The sequence below is a fragment of the Barbus barbus genome (assembly GCF_936440315.1).
Source record: "Barbus barbus genome assembly, chromosome: 19".
Classification (NCBI taxonomy): Eukaryota; Metazoa; Chordata; class Actinopteri; order Cypriniformes; family Cyprinidae; genus Barbus; species Barbus barbus.
In genome coordinates, this window is record NC_136747.1 from 18,716,805 (window position 1) to 18,742,296 (window position 25,492).

Below are 25,492 nucleotides of genomic sequence, written 5' to 3' on the forward strand. Positions count from 1 at the left end.
AAATATTACTACAAATTAAAGTGCCGAGACATGATGGATATCTGGTTATTTTAAATGTTAAATAATTAGAAAAATATATATTATTTAAATATAAAAATAAATCGTAAATGCATAAATATAAAACAAAATTAGTATTTTAAAACATTAAAATATACTAAGTATCATTAAATCAAAAATAATATATGGATGTAAATTGTGTTAATGTAAACAAAATAAGTATGTTGCTTAATATAGACCCTTAAATATGAAAAAACTATTTGAATATTCTGAAATATTAAATGAAATCATGGCATAATCATTCATTTTGACAGTTAAAATTGCATTGACAATGCAAGTGTATTTCTTATATGTTTGTGTGTTTTTTTTATTTTATTTTTATTACTTTATGTAAGAATGGATCATCAGCAGTTGGCCAATGTAGTCTGTCTATTGAAAACATCAGACCTTGTGATTACAAATTTAGACGTTAGCCATCGCAAGCCATCACAGGTGTATCCGGATCGTCACAGCATTTTAATGTTGAGTGCAGTAATTGTCTTTTTAATTAGATCCCAAGATACCAAGAAGTAGTTAAGATTCAACAAAACTATCAAATCTGTGTCAGATCAGTAATAGGTTTTTACAAGATGAGTTATCTGAAAGGCTTGCAGAGGCTTTAGAAGAAAACTAACACATACAACTGACCTTGGAATCTGAATTAATTTTTTTTCTCATTTGATTTTTGTGCCATTATGCGAGCGCCATCCACCCCTGCAGTGGAGTTGAAAGAGCAGGGAAACCGGGAGGGGATGGAAAAATAGCAGGAATCTCGGCCCTTTTGACAGGCTCTCATAACTCATTCCATGGTGTCATATAACAAAATGTATATGACTTCATTTGGGCCAGAGGAAGGTAAATGAAAGGAGGGGCTTGGGAATGAATAGCCAGGCATTGTGGTAAAGAAACCTTGTGTTTTTAGTACGTCATTTAAAGCTGTTGAGATTTTCAGCTGCTACGATCATGTAGTTATGACTACTGCTGATAACCTCCAATTGTCCCAGCCCATCCTGTTTGTTAGGATAATTAGCCCTTGTGGCATGTGTGTGAGGAGCATATTGTTGAGACATAATTAATCAAGCCTGCTGGTAATTATTGTTGTCCATAAATTAAAACATGAGGGTAGCAGCGGGTGTTCAAGAAGATGTAGCCATCTAAATAACCATATTGCACCTTTTTGCACAAGAGCACAAGGTGGTTATTAAACGAAAACAAGTTCTTTGCCCTCAATTTTTCATCTTCATCTTCCCAGCCTTCTTTTCCATCCTGGCTTTTCGGCAGGATTACTGCAGAACATCATGTCAGATTTTTAGATTTTTCGTAAACATCCTCTACTCTGAAATTACACTGACTTTAGTCATTTGGGTCTGTGTTTTCGCAAAAGCCCATCTGAGCCGAAGCCAGACTGATGTCCCAGCAGGCTCGACCACAAGCTCAGCATGGGTCAGTCTCAGCAACGCAAACATGCAGCAGAACTAGGCAGGGCCGTTGACTTCGGCTCTGCTGTCGCTCTCCCTTGACCTGTAATGACAGAGTTTTGTGTTTAATTTTAACTCCGTCTCACCCACCTCACCACACTATTTGTATTTCTCCAACATCAGCTGCCGCTAACATTTTTTTACACGTTGCAATTCAGGGCAGCTGAAGCTAAGCTGAGGAGGAAATCACAGAAACTGCTGTAAGAAGAACATGCTTTGTGTTTGAATATTAGCCGCTAGCTAATACTAGTCACACTGGCCTAGTGCTGGAATACACAAATCCCATATGAGCCGGGTTTGGAAACTTGAGGTTAAGGATGTGGATGTGTTAAACAAATTATTTGAACTACAACATGCAAGGGAAACGTATTAACTAGAGCGTTAATGAGAAAAAAAATGAACACCATGTTGCCTCAGGGAGCTGTTCACGTAAAGTGGTGTACTGTTACTTGCTTTGGTCTAAAAAAGCTAAATGAGAATAAATAATATTAATAGTAAATATACCACCATATACACTACCTTTCAAAAGTTTGGGGTTTGTAAGAATTTTTTTCTCTCTTTAGCTCACCTGTATTTATTTAATTAGAAATATAGTAAAACATTAAAATCATTTAAAATATTTTCCATATTAATTTAATATTATAATTATAATGATGTTTAAATATTAAAAATATATATATAATTCTAATATATCTTAAAATGTAATTTATTCCTGTGATGGCAAATCTAAATTTTCAGCAGCCATTAATCCAGTATTCAGTGTCACATGATCTTTCAGAAATCATTCTAATATGCTGATTTGCTGCTCAACAAACGTTTCTTATGATTATCAATGTTAAAAATGGTCGCAATGCTTATTACTTTTGTGGAACCGGTGATATAGTTTTGATAAGTACAAAATTTGATGCATAGTTCAAAGGAACAGCATTTATTTTAAAAGCATTTTTTTTATAAAAAAGTCATTTCTTTCACTTTTGATCAAGGCAAGGCAAGTTTATTTATATAGCACATTTTAATACACAATGGAAATTCAAAGTGCTTTACATAAAAGTAAATAATCATTTTTTTTTTTAATCTCACAAAACAAGAAATTTAAAAACTTTTACAATTATTTAAAAATTGATTTAAAATAAAATTCACTGAATAAAAATGGATTTCTAAAAAAAAAAAAAAAAACTTTACTGACTCCAAACTTTCATATTACCAACTATATTTGTAATCATATTATTGTTCATCAAAATAACACATATTTGCTAAAAAATATTAAAATATGAATATTACAATTTTATTCACAATATAGTACAGCGCACACACACACATGTTGGTTTTTGTGGTTTACGGGGACTCTCCATAGGCGTAATGGTTTTTATACTGAACAAACTGTGTGTGCTATTGCCCTACACCAACCCTACACCTAAACTTAGCCCTCACAGGAGACTTTGTGCATTTTTAGATTTTCAAAAAAACGCCATTTAGTATGTTTTTTTTAAGCCTTTTGAATTACGGGGACATAGGCAGTGTCCTCATAAACCACCTTCATATTGTAATACCTCTGTCATACCCATGACATTATACAAATTTGTGTCCTCATAAACCACATAAACACACACACATATATATATAGTTTGCATAAAACCCGAACAGTCCAACTCCGCAACACTGGTTTAGCAGGTCAGCGGTGCAGAAATCGCACTTTTCACATTTAAAAGCTAAAGAAAATTTAATTATGCAGAGTATAACTTAGATGTGGAAGGAAAACACGCTCTCCAAGCAGGCTTTTTAGTATAGATCTGATTTATTGGCGGTAGAGGGAGATGGGCCAGGGGAGATAAGCTCTATGTCCAGCTGTCACACAGTCGTCATATGAGAAAACGGCTCAGGCCGGAGCAGTCTGGGCAGCAGGCACGTCACAGGAAACTAACTCACCATGTACACGACTGCTGCCTCTTGGCTACATCCACCTGCTCGCTGTCCTTCTCCATATTCACTATCCATTGCCAAAAGACACTAGCATAATTTTTCCCTTCACACAAGGACTTTACAAGTGGAAAACACTTGGTCTGAAAAAGCTAATGAAGTGTCCAGAAGACAGATCACTCAAAGTTTGGAAGGCTGTGTTCACTTATTCAGCTGTTTCCTGTCATGGTGATTGAGCAATATGCCATCACATCTCGATCTCATTACACTGCCTGCAGCCTGTTTCTGGAGCCCTACCCCGTTTGATATACGGTGCGGAGAAAGACAGAGCGGGAGAGACTTACAGTGGCGGTGAGAAAAGAAAGCAAGAGCATTGATGAATGAGAAAAATAAAAAGTAATTGTGATAGGAGGAGGAAACTGCAAGGAAGAGTAAGAAAGAGAGAGAAACAATCCCTGTAGGGCTGAAGCTATAGTGATCACTCCCTCCCTGTCGATCCAACCTTCTGTCAGCTGGATACAGGCTTGGGGAATGATGGAATATTTGGAATGTGATTACATAATCCGGATGTAAAAGAAGGAAAGTTACATTAAAAAAGATGTTCATTTATTTTGAATTTTACTATGGAGACAGTATCATGACCCATGATTCTTCAAAAAAAAACCAAAAGACAAAGCTGTAATTAAAACGATAAATTCCTCTGATACAGACAATTATTTTTTTTTATATAATTTTAATTCACTGTTTTTCCCCTTGTGTTTCACTATGTGCAAATGTTTTGACGTCAAAAGTAGAGAGAATTGTTTTTTTAGATATGTTTCTATCATTTTGATATTTACCATTTTTATAACAAGAGTTGAATATTTAGAGAAGAATGTATTATAATACAATAAAATTAAAAAATAATAACAAATAATACAAAAATTATTATGTGTACATTAGCAGCCAAAAGTTTTTCTTTCTTTGTCTTTGTTTAAGATGTTGTTACAAAGGCTGCATTTATTTGATTAAAAAATACAGTAAAAACAGTATTGTGAAATATTATTACGATTTAAAATAACTGCTAAAATAACAAAATAGAATTAATTCCTGAAATGGCAAAGCAGTATGTGTGTGTGTGTGTATATATATATATATATATATATATATATATATATATATATATATATATATATATATATATATATATATATATATATATGTGTATATATATGTATATGTATATATATATATATATATATATATATATATATATATAAAACTTTTCTATGTAATAAACTAGAAAAGTTATTTTAAATTCTGCTAATATTTCACAATATTACTATTTTTATATTTACTATTTTTGATCAAATGCAGCCTTTGTGAGCAAAAACATTAAAATCTTGATTATTCCAAAAATGTAGCCACCAGTGTATACTTTACTTTATTTTTTAATATTTATTCATTATAATTTTGTTTATTATTACAGTCGGGATGAGAGAGTGAGGAAGATATAACCCAAGTTCTGGCATCTCTAGTTGTCAGGCATGGCATTAGTGATCTTTACGTCATGCTAGTGAAAATCTTAACTGCAGTTCATTTTCAAAAGAAAATTGAGATTAACTTCACCTGTGAGGCATAAAAAGCCAAACGAAAGGAAAGAAGGGAAATCAATGTCCTAACTAAGGGAGTCATGCATTAATAATGAGCAGGTTGTAATGGAATCCTCTGCATCTGTTTCCCGACAAATATGTGCTTGGCCTGCAGTGTTTCATGAGGTGAGGTGTGGTGAAAATACCGGCACGCAGACCTTACGCTACGTGCTTTGTGAGCTTTGCGATCGCACACGTTCACTACAAACAGCATACTGCATTTCACCTCATATTCTGTACCTGTGACACATTATTAATGTATATGAGAGGAATCTCCATAAGCATACACTCACATGCATGCATAACAACACACAGGCCCTTTATTTCTTTAAAAGCTTTAGATTAGTTTGTGCTAGGTCAGACAGTGGTCAGACATCTTAAAGAGATAAGACAGAAACTCTAGAGGAATTTAGCAGAAAGGCAGAGGTAGGGAAGAGGCGAGGGAAGAGTTAAGAGAAAAACAAGTGAGGCAGGTGAGACCTGAAAGCTGTCTTTGTGCATTGCCTGGCAGAAGAAACACTGACCTTCTCTGTGAGATGCCGCACACAGAGACAGGTACACATTTTGATGAGAGGAGGGCACTTTCTTGACAAACACCTCCCCTTCAAAACCGATGCGTGCTTCCCGGCAGAGCAAACAAACAAACCAAAAAGAACCTCAATCTGCCTTTAGATTAACTGGAATCAGATTCAGTCTCGGCTCTCACTTTCGTTTAGGCTTCTTAAAGCTGCCTTATTCTTTCACCCCCTTCATCTCCGTTCAACTGGAGCTTGCAGAGGGTAGATGCTATCGCTCCCCAGCTCATGTTTTGCAAGTTCACTCCAAACACTGCACCAGTGTGTGTGTGTGTGTGTGTGTGAAAACAGTAGAACCGACTCTGACCACAAGACTAAATAGACCAATTTCAAATCAAGCATGGCCTCATACACAGTCTTTTGTGCCCACCACCAGGGTTGGGCATGTGATGAGACACTTGATAACGCACCCGTGGAGGGCTTTGATGTTGTGCAAAAACTCACTGGACTATGTTGTTTTGTTAACTTTCCCTATTCAAACTGTGAACTGGCCTTATATATATATATATATATATATATATATATATATATACAGGCTGAATGGGAATCATAAGGGGCTTTCGCATCGGAGGAAACTTTTCATAGTTCCTATAACTATTGGCGGAAGTGCCTGCTTTTTGGAGTGTTCCAATCGCAGAAACTAGGAACATATTAAGGAACTCCGTTTGGGGGAACTACATTAGCTCCAACTTCAGAGTAGGGTCTAAAACAGTTCTATAGGATCTATCATTGATGTAAGTGTACAAGATTTAGTCAGATTTTCAATGCTCTTTCAATCACGTAAATTGTGCATTTACATTCCATCTCTGTCATCACGAAACCCACGACACCACAAAAACAACTCCAATCACGGCGTCCCTCCATTCACTGGTTGTAAATGCTGCGAATAAAGACGTCGCTGTAGGCCGCTTTAGAGTTCTTGCTGCCAGTGTGAATGCAACCAGAAAAATAGCCCGAGTGGTAATTGCTTCTGAAGGAACCACCATGCTGGCTAGTTTCTATAGAACTAAGTTCTTAGAATTGTGCGGGATGAAAGCCCCTATAAGGAAATAAGTGGTTCTGGTTTCATCCAAACATGAAATTCTGTCAGCATTTACTTGTACAAAACTGAATGGAAAAGATATGTAGAAAAAGTTGTAATATGAACTATGAAAATCAGTGGGATCCAATTTTGGTTTGGACCCCAATGACTTTCATTGTATGAACAAAAACATTGTTCAGAATATCTTCTTCAGAAGATCACATCAGAGTCAGCCAAACAGCAATTGGTTTATTTTGGACAAGATGGAAGTTCAGTGTGTGAGTCTTAAAAAAAAAAAAAGGCTTTTTTCACAATATTTAAAAAAACTGCTCATAGGAATCATTTGTACGGGAATCAGACTTACATTGGTTGTGATGTATGGTTTTAAATTAATAAAAAGAACTGATTCATAATAATTTGTTTGAGAATCAGACTACACTGGTAATGCTGTATGTTTTTAATTAATTAAAATAGCAAAATTCCTAAGATTAATTCATTTGCGAATCAGACTACAGTTTTTTTTTTTTCATTAAAAATAACTGACTCATACGTTTCAGACTACAGGTTGTGCAGGATTACACCTAAAAATGTAGAAATTGTATTGCATACAAAATATCAAACCAAGTGGCATTTTAGGACCTTTATCTTACAATTTACTTCACATTTCTGAGCCATTTTTAAATTACTTTAAACCATAAAAGTCTAAAATTTTAACTGTTGTCTAGGTGGTTTTTAATAAATGTATGTATGTACAGCAAATCAGAACTCTCCTCAAGATAACACAGTATCACAAAAAAATCTTGTCCTATTTTTGAACAATATTTCTGTTTTTGTTTTTAAATCCCCCTAAAATAATTTTGTCATATACATTTTGTCTTTAAAAAAAACTTTATTGGATATTGGACATTTCATTAGTTAATGCAGTGATGATACTCATACATTTGACTGGCCTAATTACATACAAAAAATTTATCGTACTGTACATGAGTTTGTATTGTCTGGTATTAATGTTTTTTTTTTTTTTTTTACCACAGTGCACCACTTTTCAAAAACATGCCTGAAATATGTCCCTTCACACTGTAATGCGCTGGCATCCATGATGCATTGCTTGCTCACTAATGTTTTCATGTGTTTGAATTGGTTGGGTGTTTGAGGATGGGTTAAGAGTGTGTGTTCATGGCAGTACTGATATAAATGAACAGAAGGCTGTGTACTGAAGTGTGTTGTTAATTTCTAACGCAGAAGGGATTCACTGAGCCATGCAGAGAGAAGGACTACCAAGAGAGGAGAAATTGCACTGCATCACTTCCAGCGGACGACAGCGGAGCGCACACGTCCTTCTGTCGCATGGGCTTACCGTCCTGTGAACACACATCCGAGACGGAGAAAAAGAGTGCATTCGTCTCTGTTATTCGCTGATGGACAAGTGGACATTGGGGCTATGCTGGAGCTTCGGCCCCTGCTGTCCATCCCGTCTCCCCCCTGCTGAAGCTCCCGGGACAGCCCTGGAGCACAGAGGGTGAGAGAGACGGCCTCATGCAGGCACGCAAGAAGTACGTGCTTCTGGGCCTGTGCACGTGCTGCTGGCTGCTGCTCTATTACTGGGGCGGCTTGCAGGAACGGCTCCTGGGTCTCATCACCCACAGGAGGGGGGAGTTGGCGCGGCCCTGGCCCAACTGGTTGGATCGGGACCTGCTCCCGGGTTACGCCGACCAGGCCGAGCTACAAAATGCGGGGGGTCCGGGTGACTCGCCAAGGCAGCGGCAGCAGTCGTGGGCCGGAATCTACAAGGACAGTCGCTGCAGGATGGACACCTGCTTTGACTTCGCCCGATGTCAAGGGCAGAGCGGCTTTCGGGTCTACATCTATCCACCGGAGAAGGGCGAACGGGTGTCCGAGAGTTACCGCAAGATCCTCACCTCGGTTACAGAGTCACGATATTTCACATCGGACCCTCGAGAGGCATGTTTGTTTGTGCTGGGCATTGACACGCTGGATAGGGACCAGCTTTCGACGCAGTTCGTGCCCAATATGGATGAGCGAATTAGAGGTTACCCGCTCTGGAACGACGGGCGGAACCATGTCATCTTCAACCTTTATTCCGGAACCTGGCCCAACTACACCGAAGACTTGGGTTTTAATGTGGGCCAGGCTATCCTGGCCAAAGCAAGCCTGAATACGGAACACTTCCGACCGGGCTTTGACATTTCTATCCCTTTGTTCTCTAAAGAACACCCTCAGAAGGGTGGAGAGAGGGGTTGGTTAGTTCGCAACACCGTCCCGCCGAGACGGAAGTACTTGTTGATGTTTAAAGGTAAACGTTACTTGACGGGCATCGGCTCAGACACTCGCAACGCCCTGCATCACATCCACAATGGCAAGGACATCGTCTCACTAACGACGTGCCGCCACGGCAAGGACTGGGAGAAGCACAAGGACGCGCGGTGTGACCATGATAACCAGGAGTATGAGAGGTAAGTCATGTAAATGATCCAATGGGGAGTTTCTGTACTTAATAGCTTGAGGTTTTAAGAGGAATGATGGCCGTCATGAGATCAGTTTCAGTTTCAGTGACTCAATGGAGTTTGTCAGTGACACCGTGGGCTATGAACTCAGGTTCTTCTGTGTTAAATACAAGAAGCAGCTATCGGTTACCGCAGGGTGTGGGTTACTTATGTAATAGACGGCAAAGTGTCAAGAGTGAATAACGCTGAAAATGTATCAAATGTTCTCTTGAGGATGACATATATGGGGTATTGTACATCATAAATGTGTTTAAAGAGATTTTGACTGGCTGATGTTAGTGTAACTATTTGTTTTCAACACTGCTTATTCAAGAAACTTGAGCAGAATGAATGCGACAAGTGATCCTTCACTAAGCCCCGCCTCCTTTGGTTCCTGTTGCTTACTCAGACAAGCTTTACTGAACATCAAATATGAATGAATTGAAGATTCCCATGATTGTCAGTAAAATGTGCTCATAAAGTGGTATTCTTACATGGACTGGAATGAAGTGTAAAAATGTGTAAAAAAGAAGTGTGAAAATATTTTGTTTTCTGTTTTTTATAAGTGTTATTTTAAATTATGCACGTCACAAGATTTATTTAAAGATAAAAAGAAAAAAATACTGCTTATATCCTCTCAAGGTACTTTTTTACCATTATATGGCAACTTTATTTTATCATATTATTATTATTATTATTATTATTATTTATGTATTTTTATATATTATTATTTTTTTATTAAAAAAATGCTAATTTATCTTTTGCATCTAAAACATGCAGTTCTTAGACTTACATTAATTATTACTTAGTTATTGTGCACAGCTGTTCTGGGAATGAAACCATAAAGTTTAAACATTTTTTGTGCTTTTCTAAATTGTTTTTTAACACATGCATGACCCAGCGGAATTAAACCGATTTGGGTGGAGAGATACTGTAGAAGAAATATGGGAAATTAAGGGAGGAGAACTAATACAGGGCCACAAAACTGCCACAGAGAATGTGTATCAAATCCACTGTGCTCCTTAAAGGACCAGGCGCGGCCAAGAAGAAACCGAAGAAATGGTCTCGAACAGTTGAACAGTGCTTCGGGCTTGTTTGCTCTTGGTTTGTGGTGGGGACAGAGCTCCACTCAGCACTGGATGAATGTGTTCATTTATTCCACAAGATAGGTTGGGGGGGGGGCTCTCCCACGCAGAAACAAACTTAGCCATACTTGTTGGCAGTACAGGTGTTAGGTGGTCCGGGATGTGAGGAAGAAAAACATTCATCAAATACTTTATTTCTACTGGAATGAACATGGTGGCTTGCGTCGTGGAGGTCTAAGCAGGAAAAGTGTGTTTTTTACACTGGCAGAGATGATTGTGACTGCTGAGGAGTTGGAGAAGTGGGCGCTTTGACTAAAATCTTATATGGAGGTTTGAAAGTACAGTATATATTACGATAAAGGTCAATTTAGCAAGAAAATGTAACCCCAAAATGTTTTATATATTACATAACATGTAGTATTGTGTGTGGAAGTCCGGCATTGGTATGGGATAGTTCACCCAAAAATGAAAATCTGTCATTAATTAATTAATTAATTATTTTAATTTCTTGGGTGAAATATCCCTTTAACATTGTGATATGTTTAAAGCTAAAGTAAAAAATGCTGAAATATGCTGAGTTGCACACCTGAGATCAGTTGAATTCTATATTAATGTGGTAAACTGTCAACAAAATGAAATCATTTCTCATTTGGTGTTAGATTCAAAAGTTTAAGGTTGGTGAGATTTATTTAAACAGTAAAACCTTGTTAGATATTCAAGTCAAGAGTGTTTTGAGGGTGTCGGACCCAGAATGTCATAAACTTGAGGGAAAATGTGAAGACAAGTGGCAACAGCGAATTGGGTCTCTCTCTTATTTCACTGCTCTGGTACCACAAGGAAGCTAAGGTGCCAAACTCAGAAATAGGACTTAGGAGGTTCTCTCAGGTTAATGATCACCAGCATCTGCTACTTCCACAGATTAACCTGAAGGCACACCGAGCACCCTACTGAACTCTTGCCCAGGGTTGAGAGATAGGGATGAATCCGGGGATGCTTCAGCAATGAGAGAGAGATCTAGCTGCAACCAAATGGCCTACATTCATTCAATTTTCAGGGCTCTTTAAAAAAAAAGGGGGGGGGGGGGGGTTGAAGGGGGACTTGCATTGTACTGGGAATGTAAATGAGAAGGAGTGAGAGAGCTTGTGGGAAGAAAAATAGGGCAAGCTGTTTCGGGACAGTTTTGGGACACACACACAGACGGAGGATTATACTGCAATACTGATTATACTCTCTTCAGTACCACCGTAGACTTCTGGGAAAGCATTAGAATGCGGTTGTGTGTGTGTGTGTGTAAGTGTAAGTGAGTGAGTCTAAGGGTGTAATAGTAAAATGTGTTACCTTTCTTGACAGCTAACAAGGTCTCCATGACTACACTCCTACCATGAGCAAGACATTCGTACAGAAGAGGTCATTATTCTTGATTCTCAAGGAGAAAAGAAGAATAATGCGCTGCCTTTTTACATCTGCCATTGAAAATAAAACACAACTACAGGAAAACACACTCTCCAGGCATAAAAATACTATTTTTAGTGAATTATCTCCTTGGAAGTGAATGTAAAGGATCACAACTGCGCTTAATGAACTTAATAAGGACCTTAACGACTGGCCTCTCATTCATTCCGTGACCTTGTGTGTGCGTATTTGCGTACAATCGTTGGCAGGATGCAATAAGAAATGCTACACCCCACTGTAATTAGGGGGATGTGAAATTGTGCCCCTAGAGAGAATGTGGTTTATGTGGCTCGTGCACAAGCCAGCACAAACTAGGTTTATTTAGAACAAATAAAGAGAGAGGGAGAGGGCCGTCCATCTTCCTCTCTTGTCTTTTGTGCACTCTCTTGTTTTTTTTCCAAGTTCTCTCATTTTCTCTCACCGGGATTCTACCGCCTGCACCTCCACCTCCCCCCTTACCTCACCACTCACCAATCCCTTGACCTTCTTTCCCCATCTATCCAGGCCAAGTGTTTTACATACACACACACATGCATTTGCTTATTGGCGTGCAGACTGAGGCATGCTAATTTGCTCTTCATGCATGGACACGTTTTTCAGTCCAAAATGCACCTCAGACACAGATGTCAAATGCGCACTTATCAGTGCGTGAAACATGTTCACTCTTTTGTCTTCATGACCAGGATAAAATCATGAAAGGTAAAGGCCATGACTTACATTTCACAAGATTCAGAAGGCTAATCCTAGAATTTAGGCTAATCCTAAAAGTGCTGTTCTTTTTATTTGGTAAAACATGTATGTGTTGAAACGGCTAATAATAAAATGTGACATTCTGTAGTTTTGTCTCATATTCATCTTTTAATCATATTTGTAAATGTCTTGACTCCACAGCCAACAGAGCAATTTTGTCTTTACTGTTCCAATACTTTTGGAGAGGACTGTATGTATATATAGATGTATGTATGTCTGTGTGTGTGTGTGTATATACACACACATGTATATATTTATATGCTTATAAGTAAAATACTATACTTTACAATAATATTATTGTATAGTATAGTATAAAAAGCATTATATATATATATGCTTTTTATACATACACTAATTTGGATTTATTAGGTTTATCATTAATTAGCAAATACATATTATAAAATATTAAATGCATTTATTTTTTTTTCTTTATTTTATAAATGTATAAATTATCTATATAATTTATATACACACACACAACCTGTACATTTTAAGTTTTTATCAGTAAATGCACTCCAATTTATTCTATGAACTGATCTACAGGATCATCTCTATTCGATGTTGCCTACGCATTTTGGTATCTCACAGAATGTACTGCAGACTATTTCGAGCATAGTTGCTGTATTGTGTTGTGCAGTGTTAAACTAGGACATTGAGGGCTGTCAAACAGGAATCAAATTCTGCACCCGATAGGCAGTTGTAGACATGCACATATCAACAATCGAACTGTCAAACTGACTCCATCGATGTTCCTGGTGTGCAGGCAGCCAAAGTTCCTCAAAGTATAAGACATCCCGCCACATTTATTATATATTATTTTAGAACCTGGCGAAATGTAGCATTTACAAGCAGTCAAAATGTTGCATTTAACTGCATGCTAGACAACGGACTCATTCATTACACCACAGAAGAATGCTGATTCCCGAAAGACCCATTACCAATATGAAACATATCACTCACATATGTGACAATGGACCACAAAACCAGTCTTAGGTGTCAATTTTTCAAAACTGAGATTTATATATCATCTGAAAGCTGAATAAATAAGATTTTTATTGATGTATGCTTTGTTAGGATCGGACAATATTTGGTCGAGATCCAGTTATTTGAAAATCTGGAATCTGAGGGTGCAAAAAAATCAAAATATTGAGAAAATCGCCTTTAAAGTTGTCCAAATGAAGTTCTTAGCAATGCATATTACTAATCAAAAATGAAGTTTTGATATATTTACTGTAAGAAATTTACTAAATATCTTCATGGAACATGATCTTTACTTAATATCCTAATGATTTTTGGCATGAAAGAAAAATTGATAATTTTGACCCATACAATGTATTTTGGACTATTGCTACAAATATACCCCAGTGACTTAAGACTGGTTTTGTGGTCCAGGGTCATATTTGTAAAAATGTGTATATATAGAAGAAAATGTCAATAGGTTTACAGCGTTTAAGGGGTGAAATAGAATATTATTTATACGCCTTCTGAAACAAATCATTCAATCAATCAGCTTCGACTCAGAAAAGCAAAGTTCTTTTCCTCAAGGGCAAATGCTCTCCATGTTAAATGGTGTGTATGAATAGTAGCTCATAATTTAGGGCTCTACTCTGTGCTTTATCTCGCTTTGCAGAGGTGGATTTGAGAGAATCCATCCGTATCACATCTGTTATTGTCCGTCTCCGCTGGAGCTGAAAGCTTTTGAGGAGGCATGAGTCTAAAACACCAGGAGACTGATGTAAAGAAGCATCCCTTACCCTCTTACCCCGTTTCCCCACTTCCTATTATTTAAGGCATGAAATGCCCTGGTTTCCTGTGGTTTACCTCTGATTGTACAAATATACACTCAGAACACGTTTCTACAATCACTCTAAACATAAACAGACTAGTTTTGAGAGTCCGGATTATGTAGCCCCTAGCGGAATGCAGCTTCCATTGATTTTTCAGGGACACAGGGAGACATTGTGAAGTGTGAAGACATTAGATTAATTTAGAATTGGAAAGCAATCATCCCTTTTGCTTACCATAAAAATGCATGTGACCTTCAAAAGTTTTTTTTATTGACATTATATGTATATATATAGATGATCCCATATTCTAAAGTGTCATGGATGAGGTTTTTTTTTTCTCCAGTTAACAGCAATTATGACTTATGCTGCTTTAAAATACCATAATATGTGGAAGCCCGTTTCCGCCACTGAATAACATTTCGAAAAATGTAATTGTGACTTTTTATCTCACAATTCTGACATTTTTCTCATAATTGCATGATATAAACTCACTCATGACTTTCATGACTTTATATCAAGCAATTCTGAGAAAAGTCAGAACTGCAAGATGTAAACTCAAAAAGAAATTCAAAAAGAATTGTGAGACAAAAATACAAAATTACCTTTTGGTGGAAACAGGCTTCCATAATAATTGGCTGATAATATATAGGAATGCCCAATATTTTGAGTGTAGATTTAGCTGCCAAAACTATATATGGTGCAGATTTAGAGCTGAAACTTTAATTACTGTTGTACATTCATTATGAAACATGGTACTGAATATTTTGTGTATCAATTTGAATATTTAGTAATATTGCGCATTCAGTCAAAGAAAGGTTATTTCTCAGTTTGAAAAATTGAATATTTGCCTTGCGTTGTCATCATGCCTGATTTACAAGAGCTACAATGGACAAACGAACCGAAAGCGGAACGAATCCGCGCTACTCGTTTAGGCTACACGGCACAGACCGTTTATCTGCTCCGGCCGGAGCCACGGGCTGCTCTCGATCACGCAACACCGTTATACACAGCACTGGGAGATACAGTGAAGAAAGTAGTCGAATTCGCCGCAGAATCAATAACATCTCTGTCAAATCTTGTGAGAAGCATTCAAATTTGGCGCATAATTCTGTTAAAGATACAGATATCAGAACAAATGCCACTGATGTGGAAACCAGGAAAAACATTGTTCAATAAACACAAATCTCCACCATTCACCATGGATTTAACATAAATGGATTTGCGTAAAAATCAGAAAAAAGTCCCGCGAAATCCCAGAGGGACTGATTTATAGGGAAATAGCTAAAGCTTTAGTAGCATCCCCATTTGCAGCAAAGGAATTTCAATACTTGTTTAATGGAAAATAGTTTGAATGTTCGCCTCGGAATAAAATCCTTGACCTTTTAACCACTTAGATGAATATCTGTTAAATAAGATTGTTTACATTCATTAATTAATGTGGAAATAGCAAAGTGAGCTCCACACTGACCTTTAGCTAGACTCCTCACTAAGCTTAGCTACACTAGTTGTAGCAAAGAGCATAAGAAGGATATGGACACAGCTGGTCATTTGCAGAAGTCCAAGCACACCTGAGCCCAGGCCATCACTAAACTTAGACGCAGCCAAAACCCTGCTTTCTATATCTGAGCACCATAGCTTCCGGCTAGATAAACTGTCAGTGCACAGACAGGCTCAGTGTTAAACACAGGCACCGTGACGTGCCCTAGATAAGCCTGTCAGCCAGGCAAATGAGGAATGTATTCAGCTTTATGAATTAATCATTTGAAAATTCGTTGAACTTTTACTTGACAAAGGCCTCAATGGCAGCGTTCCCTCTCCGCTCATGTCCCCCGCTGCGTCTCCGCTCACCTGTCGCAGTTAGATAGCGGCACTATCACAACAGCTTAATGATTAAGTATCTCTGCGAGGTCTAGACGCCAAGTGTGCGGTGTATCCATGGAAACAGCGGTCTAAACCCATATATACCAGATTTAAGGCTGCATTTGTGAATAATCCTGGGGAATGGACCGGATTACTTCATTTTAAGTACTGCATAGAAACTTCAACATCAGCCTACCTGTAAAACTCACCATGATTAGAAAATCAAAATGTGCATGTATTACAATCCATTAGTAGGTGTTGTAAATAAGTACATTTTAAAATATTTTAAATATAATTAATGAATATAAAATTATTAATATTGTTTTTACAGTTATTAATAATAATAATTTATATTTACATACTTTATATTTTATTTATAGTATTTATATATCATATATAATATTTATATATTATACAATAAATTATAATGATTTAATGATATACTTTAATAACATTTAATAAAAATGTAGTGCTTATATTTCTACAAATATAAAATACAAATGACTGTATATAGGAAATAAAATATGGTAAAATGTATTAAAGGGAGCTTGGAGCTTTTGAAAGTATTTTTTTTATTAGTATTAAATTATTAAATGTTGATATTTTTATTATTGTTAATAATAATTTATGATTATAATAAATTCTTAAATATAAATAATAATATGGAATTGTAATATAATTACATAGTTTAATAAAAACAATTTTTTTACTACAAAATAAGAAAGATAAGAAATAATATTTAATGCTGATATTTCTAAAAATATTTTTAAATATCAGTTGTTAACAATAAAAAAAAAAAATCTGATCCAGAGTTTTCAAAACATAAGTGATAAAAGTGATAACATTTTGCATGCAGATTCTCTTCAGGACTATTAGGCCTATTGTTAGTGGTCCAGTTTTTTTTTCCTTCATTTAACATTTAAAGAGTTTGGATGTGCAGTGAATATTACGTATGCATGTTGTCAGTTTAAAACCATGTTTTCATTTGTCTAATCTGGTTTACTCTAATTTACAGGCAGTCTTTAATGATTCAGTATTATGCGTGGATAAATGCTGAAGTAACATTGTGCACCGTGTAGCTTGAACAAGCGGCATCTTTGTGTTGTAACTCTCTGGTTCATGGCCCGTTCCAAACACATAATTCCCTCTCCCACTGCATGCTGTTGTTTGCCTAATTTCCATAAACGTCGATCCCCGGCAATCTCTATTGTCTCCCCCTTGTTTTCTCTTCTCATAAGCAAGCCCTCATTGTTCATTGGCTGCAAGCCCCTGCTCTCCCTGTAACTGACCGCGATCGGATATGCATCCTGTACATGTGGATGTTTTGATATTTTGGGACCACCACTACACGCCCTGTCTTTTCTCAGTGTGTCCCTGCATAGCCCAGTGAGCATGCTGTCCTCTCCGTCCCCAGCTGTCTCTATCCCATCATCCCCCTCCGGCTACATTGGCGGCAGTGCCCGGCACACACCTAAAGTTGAGAATGCAGAAACCAGAGCCTCCCTCTCTCTCTTACATCCCTGCTCTCTTTCACCATCTCACATTCTCCTTTTCTGGGTATGGATAACAGTTGACCTGTGCTCACAGGTTTTCACACCCCCATCATAAGCTCCCACCCCCACCAAAACCTAGCTGCGTATTGCTTACTTGGGAAGCTACCTTGTAAAGCAGCATCCAAAATGAAATGGAAGCTCATAAGTGAGGATTAATATAGGAAACAGTGTTGCATAGCACATACAAAATGCTCTGCAGGAGAGACTCAACTTGATTTCAATAGAGTTTCAGAGATCTATCCATCTATCTGTCCGTCCGTCCATCCGTCCGTCTGATGTTCATCTGTTCATCTATCTATCTATCTATCTATGTTCGTCTGTCCATCCGTCCATCTATCTGTCTGTCTGTCCATCTTATATCCCTATCTATAGCCCTAATAAAAAAAATGAAAGAGAAAAAAATATTTTTTTAGAACACCTGTGCGGCTTTAAAATGCAATACTCCTTGGAACAGATCAATTCTCTCTGCTTATGCAGAACTTGAATACTAGTTTGTTCTTTTTCCTAATTTTTCTTTTTCACCTGAATTTTTCTTTTTTCTTTTTCTTTTTCAAAATATCTCTGCTTACCTAAACCTGCGTCACACTTCTGCATTTACTGTCTCCTATTGTTTCAATAACTCTGACTGAGTCTCATCCTGCGCAAAAACCTCTCTCTCTTTCTCTCTGTTTCTCTCTCGCTCGGCAGTAATGCGATCAGGTGCAGTGAGTGAGTTGTCTCCACTCCAGTAACTGCATTAAGCGCCTCTTTTCTGTAGCATCTGCCCCCATTGCCCGTATCACTGCTTGCAAGGCCAGGGTCACAAAGGCCAAAGCTGTTCCTGGAAAACACACACACATACTCCATCACAGGTTTGTAATGGAGGCCTGGCACCCTCTCTCTCTCTACCGTCAGTACATGCGATCTATACTCATTTATCTCCACCACAGTGGCCCTAAGGACGCCAGTGAATCTATAGATCAGATAACCCCGCGAGCCTCACACATGCAGACACACTAACTGCTCCCTGTGCAGAAATCTGGGCACCAGCTGAAGTACAAATGTCCGTGATTTACTCTTTCTGATATTGGACAGTGTTTAGATTGCTGCTGCATAGAGAAAAACAAGTCACTCTATGAAATGAATGCCATTTCCAGTTTGATGGGGTGATTTTTTTTTTTTTAAATACTTCTCAACCTGTTAAAACCTGTCAAACCTGTCAGTTTGGTACACTGCGTATTGCATATTTTTATTGCCTTTTTTACTTATCACATATCTTAGCAATCATCGTAAATTAGTTTCATATTTCAGAATTTACTACAATATTTTTAATCAAAGCTTATTCTTATCTTGACAAAACACATCGGTGGAAAGATCTGAGTCTCAAACTTCCATATTTGGTGATTATTTCATTATAGAAGTAATATTGTGACATAAATTTACAAATTTGTATTCAACTTTATTTTATATGAAATATATATATATATTTGGGGGGGTTTTTTTCAATAAATTTAAACTTCAATAGTTTCATTTTTAAATGCTTCACTTAAATAATCTGCTGACTGTTTTCTTTAAAAAGAGACCAAACTTTGGTCTGTATTCCAAAGCAAGCTGAGCGATCATTCATTCATGATTATTGTCACAGTATTAGTGTAAATCGCATATACATATTTAATTCAGATTTCAAATGCAGTTCGCACACTTTAATTGTGAATGTAGCTAGATAAACCAAAATATTAAATTCACACTATGCAGTCTGTAGACTTTTGGTATAAAAAAAAAAAGTTTTTTTTCTTGGATTTGTAATCTTTATTATACAGACAACAATCATTGACCATACTGAAAATAACCCCATTTTAGTCACACCTCCAAACAGCTCTCTAGTGTGCTGGGCGGCATCGAGCGGATTTCTTCCATGCCAGTGAATTACTGCGTGTTAAGTCAACCTGAAACTTCCGTTCTAGCTCCTTATAATGAGGTGCCAAGCCCCCCTCACCCCTGAAATTTCCACTAGCATGGCCAGTAACTACACATGTGCATTTATTTACGGTTTACACTCACACATGCACCTTTAATAAGCATTTGTTTGAAGCTTCATATTTCTATATCATTTTTGTCATTCAAGTGCCCTACTCGAACGGCCTTGTCTACAGTAGCTAGTGACCCTTGAAAAGACAGGTTCCCTTTGCGCTTCAAATCAGCTTCACGCTATTCCAAACAAGCTCTCAGACTCATAAACAAGCCCTGCTGTGGGTCATTTTTCACAGAAGTGCTTCGCTGCTTTTTTTGCTCCCCTGCCTTCCTTCTTGGAATAATTGAAGGCTGTTGAAGTGGAGTGTGCAACTCTTGGTTTATCCACGAACGTCATTGCGCTAATGCACAAACTGATGCCCGCGTCAGTCTGCTTTCAATTAATTGGACATTCTACTTAACAAGGCAGCCTGTCACACGGCGGCTGGAGTAGCACGGAAGAGTGTGAATGATGTGTGTAATGGTGCATCGCACACACGCACACGGAAAACACTGAGGAAGAGAGTCACTACGCTAGAGGTGGTGATTGACAGTGCCAAGCTGTGAATGTCTGGCACCCTGCCAGTTGTTTCTCATTTATGGGCACATTCGCCCACCCACCCACCCTCCTGCCGGTCTGTTCGCCGTGACTAGATTCACTTGCATTAGTATGGAAAGAAATTGAAGTCCCATTCAGTCTAGAATGTTCTAATAGAGCTCATTCATATAGTAATGCATTGATCCAGTGTGAGGTGGCTTAGTGCTCTCGTTTGAGCCTAATTGCTTTTAGAAGACGTACCGGAAGCCAAAGTGGCGTCAGTGCGAGACAAACTGTCTGTTGACTGAAAAGCTGAACTAAACAACTGTCTCTGCACTTAAATATAGCAAGGTTTTCAAGCTGTGCTTTTTCACATCTAACAGTCTGGGCTCCCTAAGGTGGAAACCCAGGGACACATTCTGGACCGTAAGTTTGGGTGGATTATTTTGAGATGTACATGCATGAATAGTTCAATGTTGTCCAGGGGAATGGGCCATCTGACGGCTGAATATATCAACCCTGAATTTTCCATTAGAATAGAACACAACTAGGCTTTTGCAACGGCCAGCGTGGGCAAAAACAAGAACAGTATTTACAGCCTGAATGATGGGTGACATTTCCAAATGCTACATGCAAACAGACTCGCCGCTGACCTTCTTGTACTCTACTTTTGGACCGTTTGCCCAACGGCCGGCCGAACTCTTTCTAATTGACTCCGGAACCGCCACGGCCAATCAATCAAAAATCAAGTTTATTGATTGGCTGTCAGCCCTGGTGAGGACAAGCATGCTGATTTTCTCAAATAAGACAAATGCTAGAGTCTGAGCTGCACATTTGGGTGCTAACTATGATCAGGATAACTAAACAGCATATATAACATGGAAATTGTTAGAAAATAACGACTTGGGGGGAAGTCGTGGCCTAATGGTTAGAGAGTCGGACTCGTAATCCAAAGGTTACGGGTTCGAGTCTCGGGCCAGCAGGGATTGTCGGTGGGAGGAGTGAATGTACAGCGCTCTCTCCACCCTCAATACTACGACTGAGGTGCCTTTGAGCAAGGCACCGAACCCCCAACTGGCATAAATGGCTGCCCACTGCTCTGGGTGTGTGTTCACGGTGTGTGTGTGTGTTCACTGCTGTGTGTGTGCACTTTGGATGGGTTAAATGCAGAGCACGAATTCCGAGTATGGGTCACCATACTTGGCCGTATGTCACGTCACTTTCACTTTCTTCATAAAAGGTTAAAAAGTTTGGTTCACCCAAAATGAAAAATATGTAATTAATTACTCACATTCATGTTATTCCAAACCTGTAAATCCTTTGTTCATCTCCAGAATACAAATTAAGATATTTTTGATGAAATCCAACAGCTTTCTGACCTTCCACATACAGCAATGCAACTACATTTAAGGCCCAGAAAGGTAGTAAGGACATCATTAAAATAGTCCACGTGATATCAGTGGTTAAACCGTAATTTTACGAAGCTATGTGAATAATTTCTGTGTGCAAAGAAAACAAAATGAATGACTTTATTCAATAATTAATCTCTTCCGTGTCAGTTTCTGCCAGATGTTCACAAGAGTACTACAACACATGCTTGTGGTGCTGCTGACACAGGACCCGGCTTTGGTGAGCTGACATGAGGATGAGTAATTAATGACAGAATTAAAATTTTTCCCTTTATTCTTCAAAATATATTCTTTTATGTATCACAGACAAAAGTAAAGCAAGTAATAAAGGTCTGGAACATGAGGGTGATAAAATTATGACAAAATTATTTTTATTTTTGGGTGAACTCTCATACTGCAATACAACATTCATACTGCGAAATGTTAAACTAGTTAAAAACTAGTTAACCTAAATAATCAATTAAAAACGTTCTAGTAAAATCAGCATGATGATCATTAAGGATAGAGACCAAGATTTCTGTAAATTTCTCATTAGGCAGAGCGGCTGGGCTTAACGTTCCATTTACAGAGTTTCACGTCTGAATCTTTGTAAAGGAAAATTTGGCTCCCCTTGAACTGACCGGAGGGCTTGGATCAGTATGGCAGGCGTTATGTCATGTTTCCCTTCATGGTGCTAAAACAGTTGTCTGAACTGTACCGCAGTATGCAACTTGTCGCTATGTGACAAACGCTTATTATGAACTGTAAAACAGGATTATTTTGCACCCATATGGCACGCAGATGTTAAATAGATGCTAGTGTCTTTGTGAATATTATGCCATAATCATGATCACAAGTGACAAACTGATGCAAATTGACACCGCTCTGCCTCGCTCCCTCTCCGCTCATTTCCCTCTGATTCACTTATTTCTCTGTCTTGTAGCTCATTTTCTTCTTCTCTCTGTGTGTGTGTGTGTGTGTGTGTGTGTGTGTAGGTTTGTAAGTAAGCTGAGATAGCAACTCACTCATCTGCAACTTCAATTACTTGTCAACAAACAGCCAGCTAACACTCATGTGCCCCAGTGAGCTTTTAGTCACTCCCTGCCAGTTCGCTTACACACACACACACACACACACACACACACACGCACATTGATTTTTTTTCCCCACCGTTACCAAGCATTATTTATGAAACCTTTTTCAAAATTTCATTTTAAACCTAATTTTTAACAAAGCCTCAAATAGGAGCTCAGAAATCCATAATTTGAAAAAGATCTGCTTTGACTTTCTGCTGGTTGGTGTGAAAAAAAAGGCATTTTTGAAAGATGAAGTGTGTAATTTTTCCAGTGTTAAAAGAACTTTTCTAATTTAATATGCAGAGACAATTCTAAGTGACATATCAACTTCTAACCTTCTTCAGTTTCTAATTCAGTAATCATTCTGCTGGAGTTTATTCACCAGATTCAAATGTTTTTGTGCTTGTTTTTTCAAATTCTTAGTTGTTTCTTTCAGAACTAATCATTAAAAAAAGCTTTTTATAAGAGTCATAATTTTGTGTCTTGCACTACTATAATAGTTGTGCTCAGTGTTTTTGATTCACCGAAAAAGGATCTGTTTAAAATCAATAAAACTACACTGGCTGCTCTGTATTTGTTTGATTCACTAAAAAGAACCAGTAACAAGAATTGTTTGTGTATCGGACTACACTTGTTGTGCTGTATGTTACTGAGCTATGAAATTATGAACATTTTAATTGAACAAGCTTTTGCAGACACTGTGGTGTTTGCATGGGGGGGGGGGGGGGGGGTGAATGTGGTTTGTTTGCTTGTTTATGTGCTCATGTATGAGTGTTTTCTCGCCTCAACATACCCTGAACTGCACTGACTCAACACATTTGGTGTTGACACAGGCAGTGTTGTGATGTCATGTTGACATATGTCTCCTTGTGTGGGTAGGAGTATCCTTATGGACAGAAAACACTGCCAGACTGCATGTCTCTGGAAAGAATAGTAGACAAGGAAAGAGACTTGATATGCGTGTTGCAGATTGGCAATTTACAGCATAGATGTGATGCAGACTGTGCGAACAGACGCTTTCCGATAAGCAGACAGCATCTTAAGTGCTATAGAGGACTATAGCTGAAAGCATATAGAGAGCGAGCGAGAGATAGCAACTTTGCCTCATATTTACGATGTGATATCATCATTTTTGCATGAGTGAAAGACAAAGTGTGGCAAGCAGCGAAGGTGAGCATTGATCAACATCACAAACAGCAAGTGACGGAGACTAACTACAGCCATCACACCTCTGTGTGTGTGTGTGTGAGACTCATACTGTGACAGCACTGTATCAGTGCTGGACAGATGTGAGTTCTGTAACCATAGTGATAATGAGAAAGAGAAGGTCTGTGTTAATTGCTACTAGCGAGGCTCCTCTTCCATCTGTCATGTTATACACAAACACATACACTTTCACACTTGTACATATTTGGCAGTGTTGGTGCATTCTAAATGATGTTTGGTTGAGAATTTAATTGATCTGTTTTTCTTTATATTGAACAAACAGAATTAAACTATATCACTGTTAACATATTGTTCATACTATTTATAATTGATGCCACAGACTCACAAATATGATGCTCTGCTTTTGATGATCCTCTTTCCTAAAATTTAGAGAGGCATCTAAGTGTGTAAATCTACGTTTTTAAGATCCAGTTATGTATTTTTGAAAGAAATCAATACTGTTATTCAGCAAGGACACATTAATTTGATCAAAAGTGACTTTATGATGTTAACATATTTCGGTTTCAAATAAACGCTTCCTATACATCAAAGAATCCTGAAAACTAAAATATGTCATAGTTTCCACCAAGCAGCACAGCTGTTTTCAATACTGATAATGAGAAATGTTTTTTGAACACCAAATCTGCATATTAGAATGATTTCTGATGGATCATGTGACACTGAAGACTGGAGTAATGATGCTAAAAATTCAGCTTTGCATGAATAAATTACATTTTAAAATACTTTCAACATTTCACAATATTACTGTTTTTACTGTATTTTGATCAAATAAATGTAGCATTGGTGACCATAAGAGACATTCAAAAATGTGTAAAATATTATCCTGAAAAATTTTATTTTATAAAAAAAATTTGGTAACAGTTTACTTAAAGCCTTTATGTATAATGCATTATAAAGGTTTATTAAGGGGTATAATGCGTTATAATCATTCATAATGAGCACTACTGTAATACATTATATCTTGTTGTAAATAATCATAACCAAATTTAAAATACATAGTGTAACAATGAACTGATAAGTGTTATTATGTGTAATTATTCACGAGATTGTACAGTGCATTAAAAGGTACACTACAAGGATAATTAATGCATTAAAACAACTTTTATAATGCATTATACATAAAGGTTTTAAGTAAAGTGTTGTTAAAATTTATATTACGTGAAAAAAAAAACATAAGATAATGGCTTTCAATAAAATTAAATAAAATAACTGTGATCTGTTCATCTCATGATTTCTGCAGGTTTTCACTGTATGAACCTAAAAGTTCACAATATGAATAACAAAAACAATAATAATAATAATAGCAATACATTTAGCTAGATATTAAAGCAAGCAGTACACTTCAACCGCAAGGTCTAAGGGTGCTATTTGGTCCAGCACTGTACAGAAGTCTGGGATGCACTGTGATCTCCGTTACCACTGAGAACTAGTCATCATCGGCCTCCCTGATGACCCCAGACTCTCTGCTGGACAGGAGGTGAGCAGGTTCAGGCCGCTGGTTCTGGAACTCCGAGAGGCTGGATAAACAATATCCTCCTGCTCCTCTACATTAGAGTCCAGCCAGAAGGTCAGACTCACCGTCTGCATCATATATAAACGGAATTCTTCACATTCTTACTGGTGAC

The 25,492-nt window shown here is 37.6% G+C and overlaps 1 protein-coding gene across 2 annotated transcripts in view; it reads left to right on the top strand.

Annotated features, from left to right (window-relative positions):
• LOC306885737 (exostosin-1c) overlaps positions 1-25,492 on the top strand; it is a 56,331-nt gene that overhangs the window by 1,097 nt on the left and 29,742 nt on the right. For both annotated transcript variants that reach the window (XM_079442477.1, XM_079442476.1), the window contains exon 2: positions 7,901-9,132. In XM_079442477.1, the coding sequence (XP_079298603.1) occupies positions 8,195-9,132 (938 nt within the window). In that variant the 5' untranslated portion in view covers positions 7,901-8,194. The remainder of the gene's footprint in view (positions 1-7,900; positions 9,133-25,492) is intronic.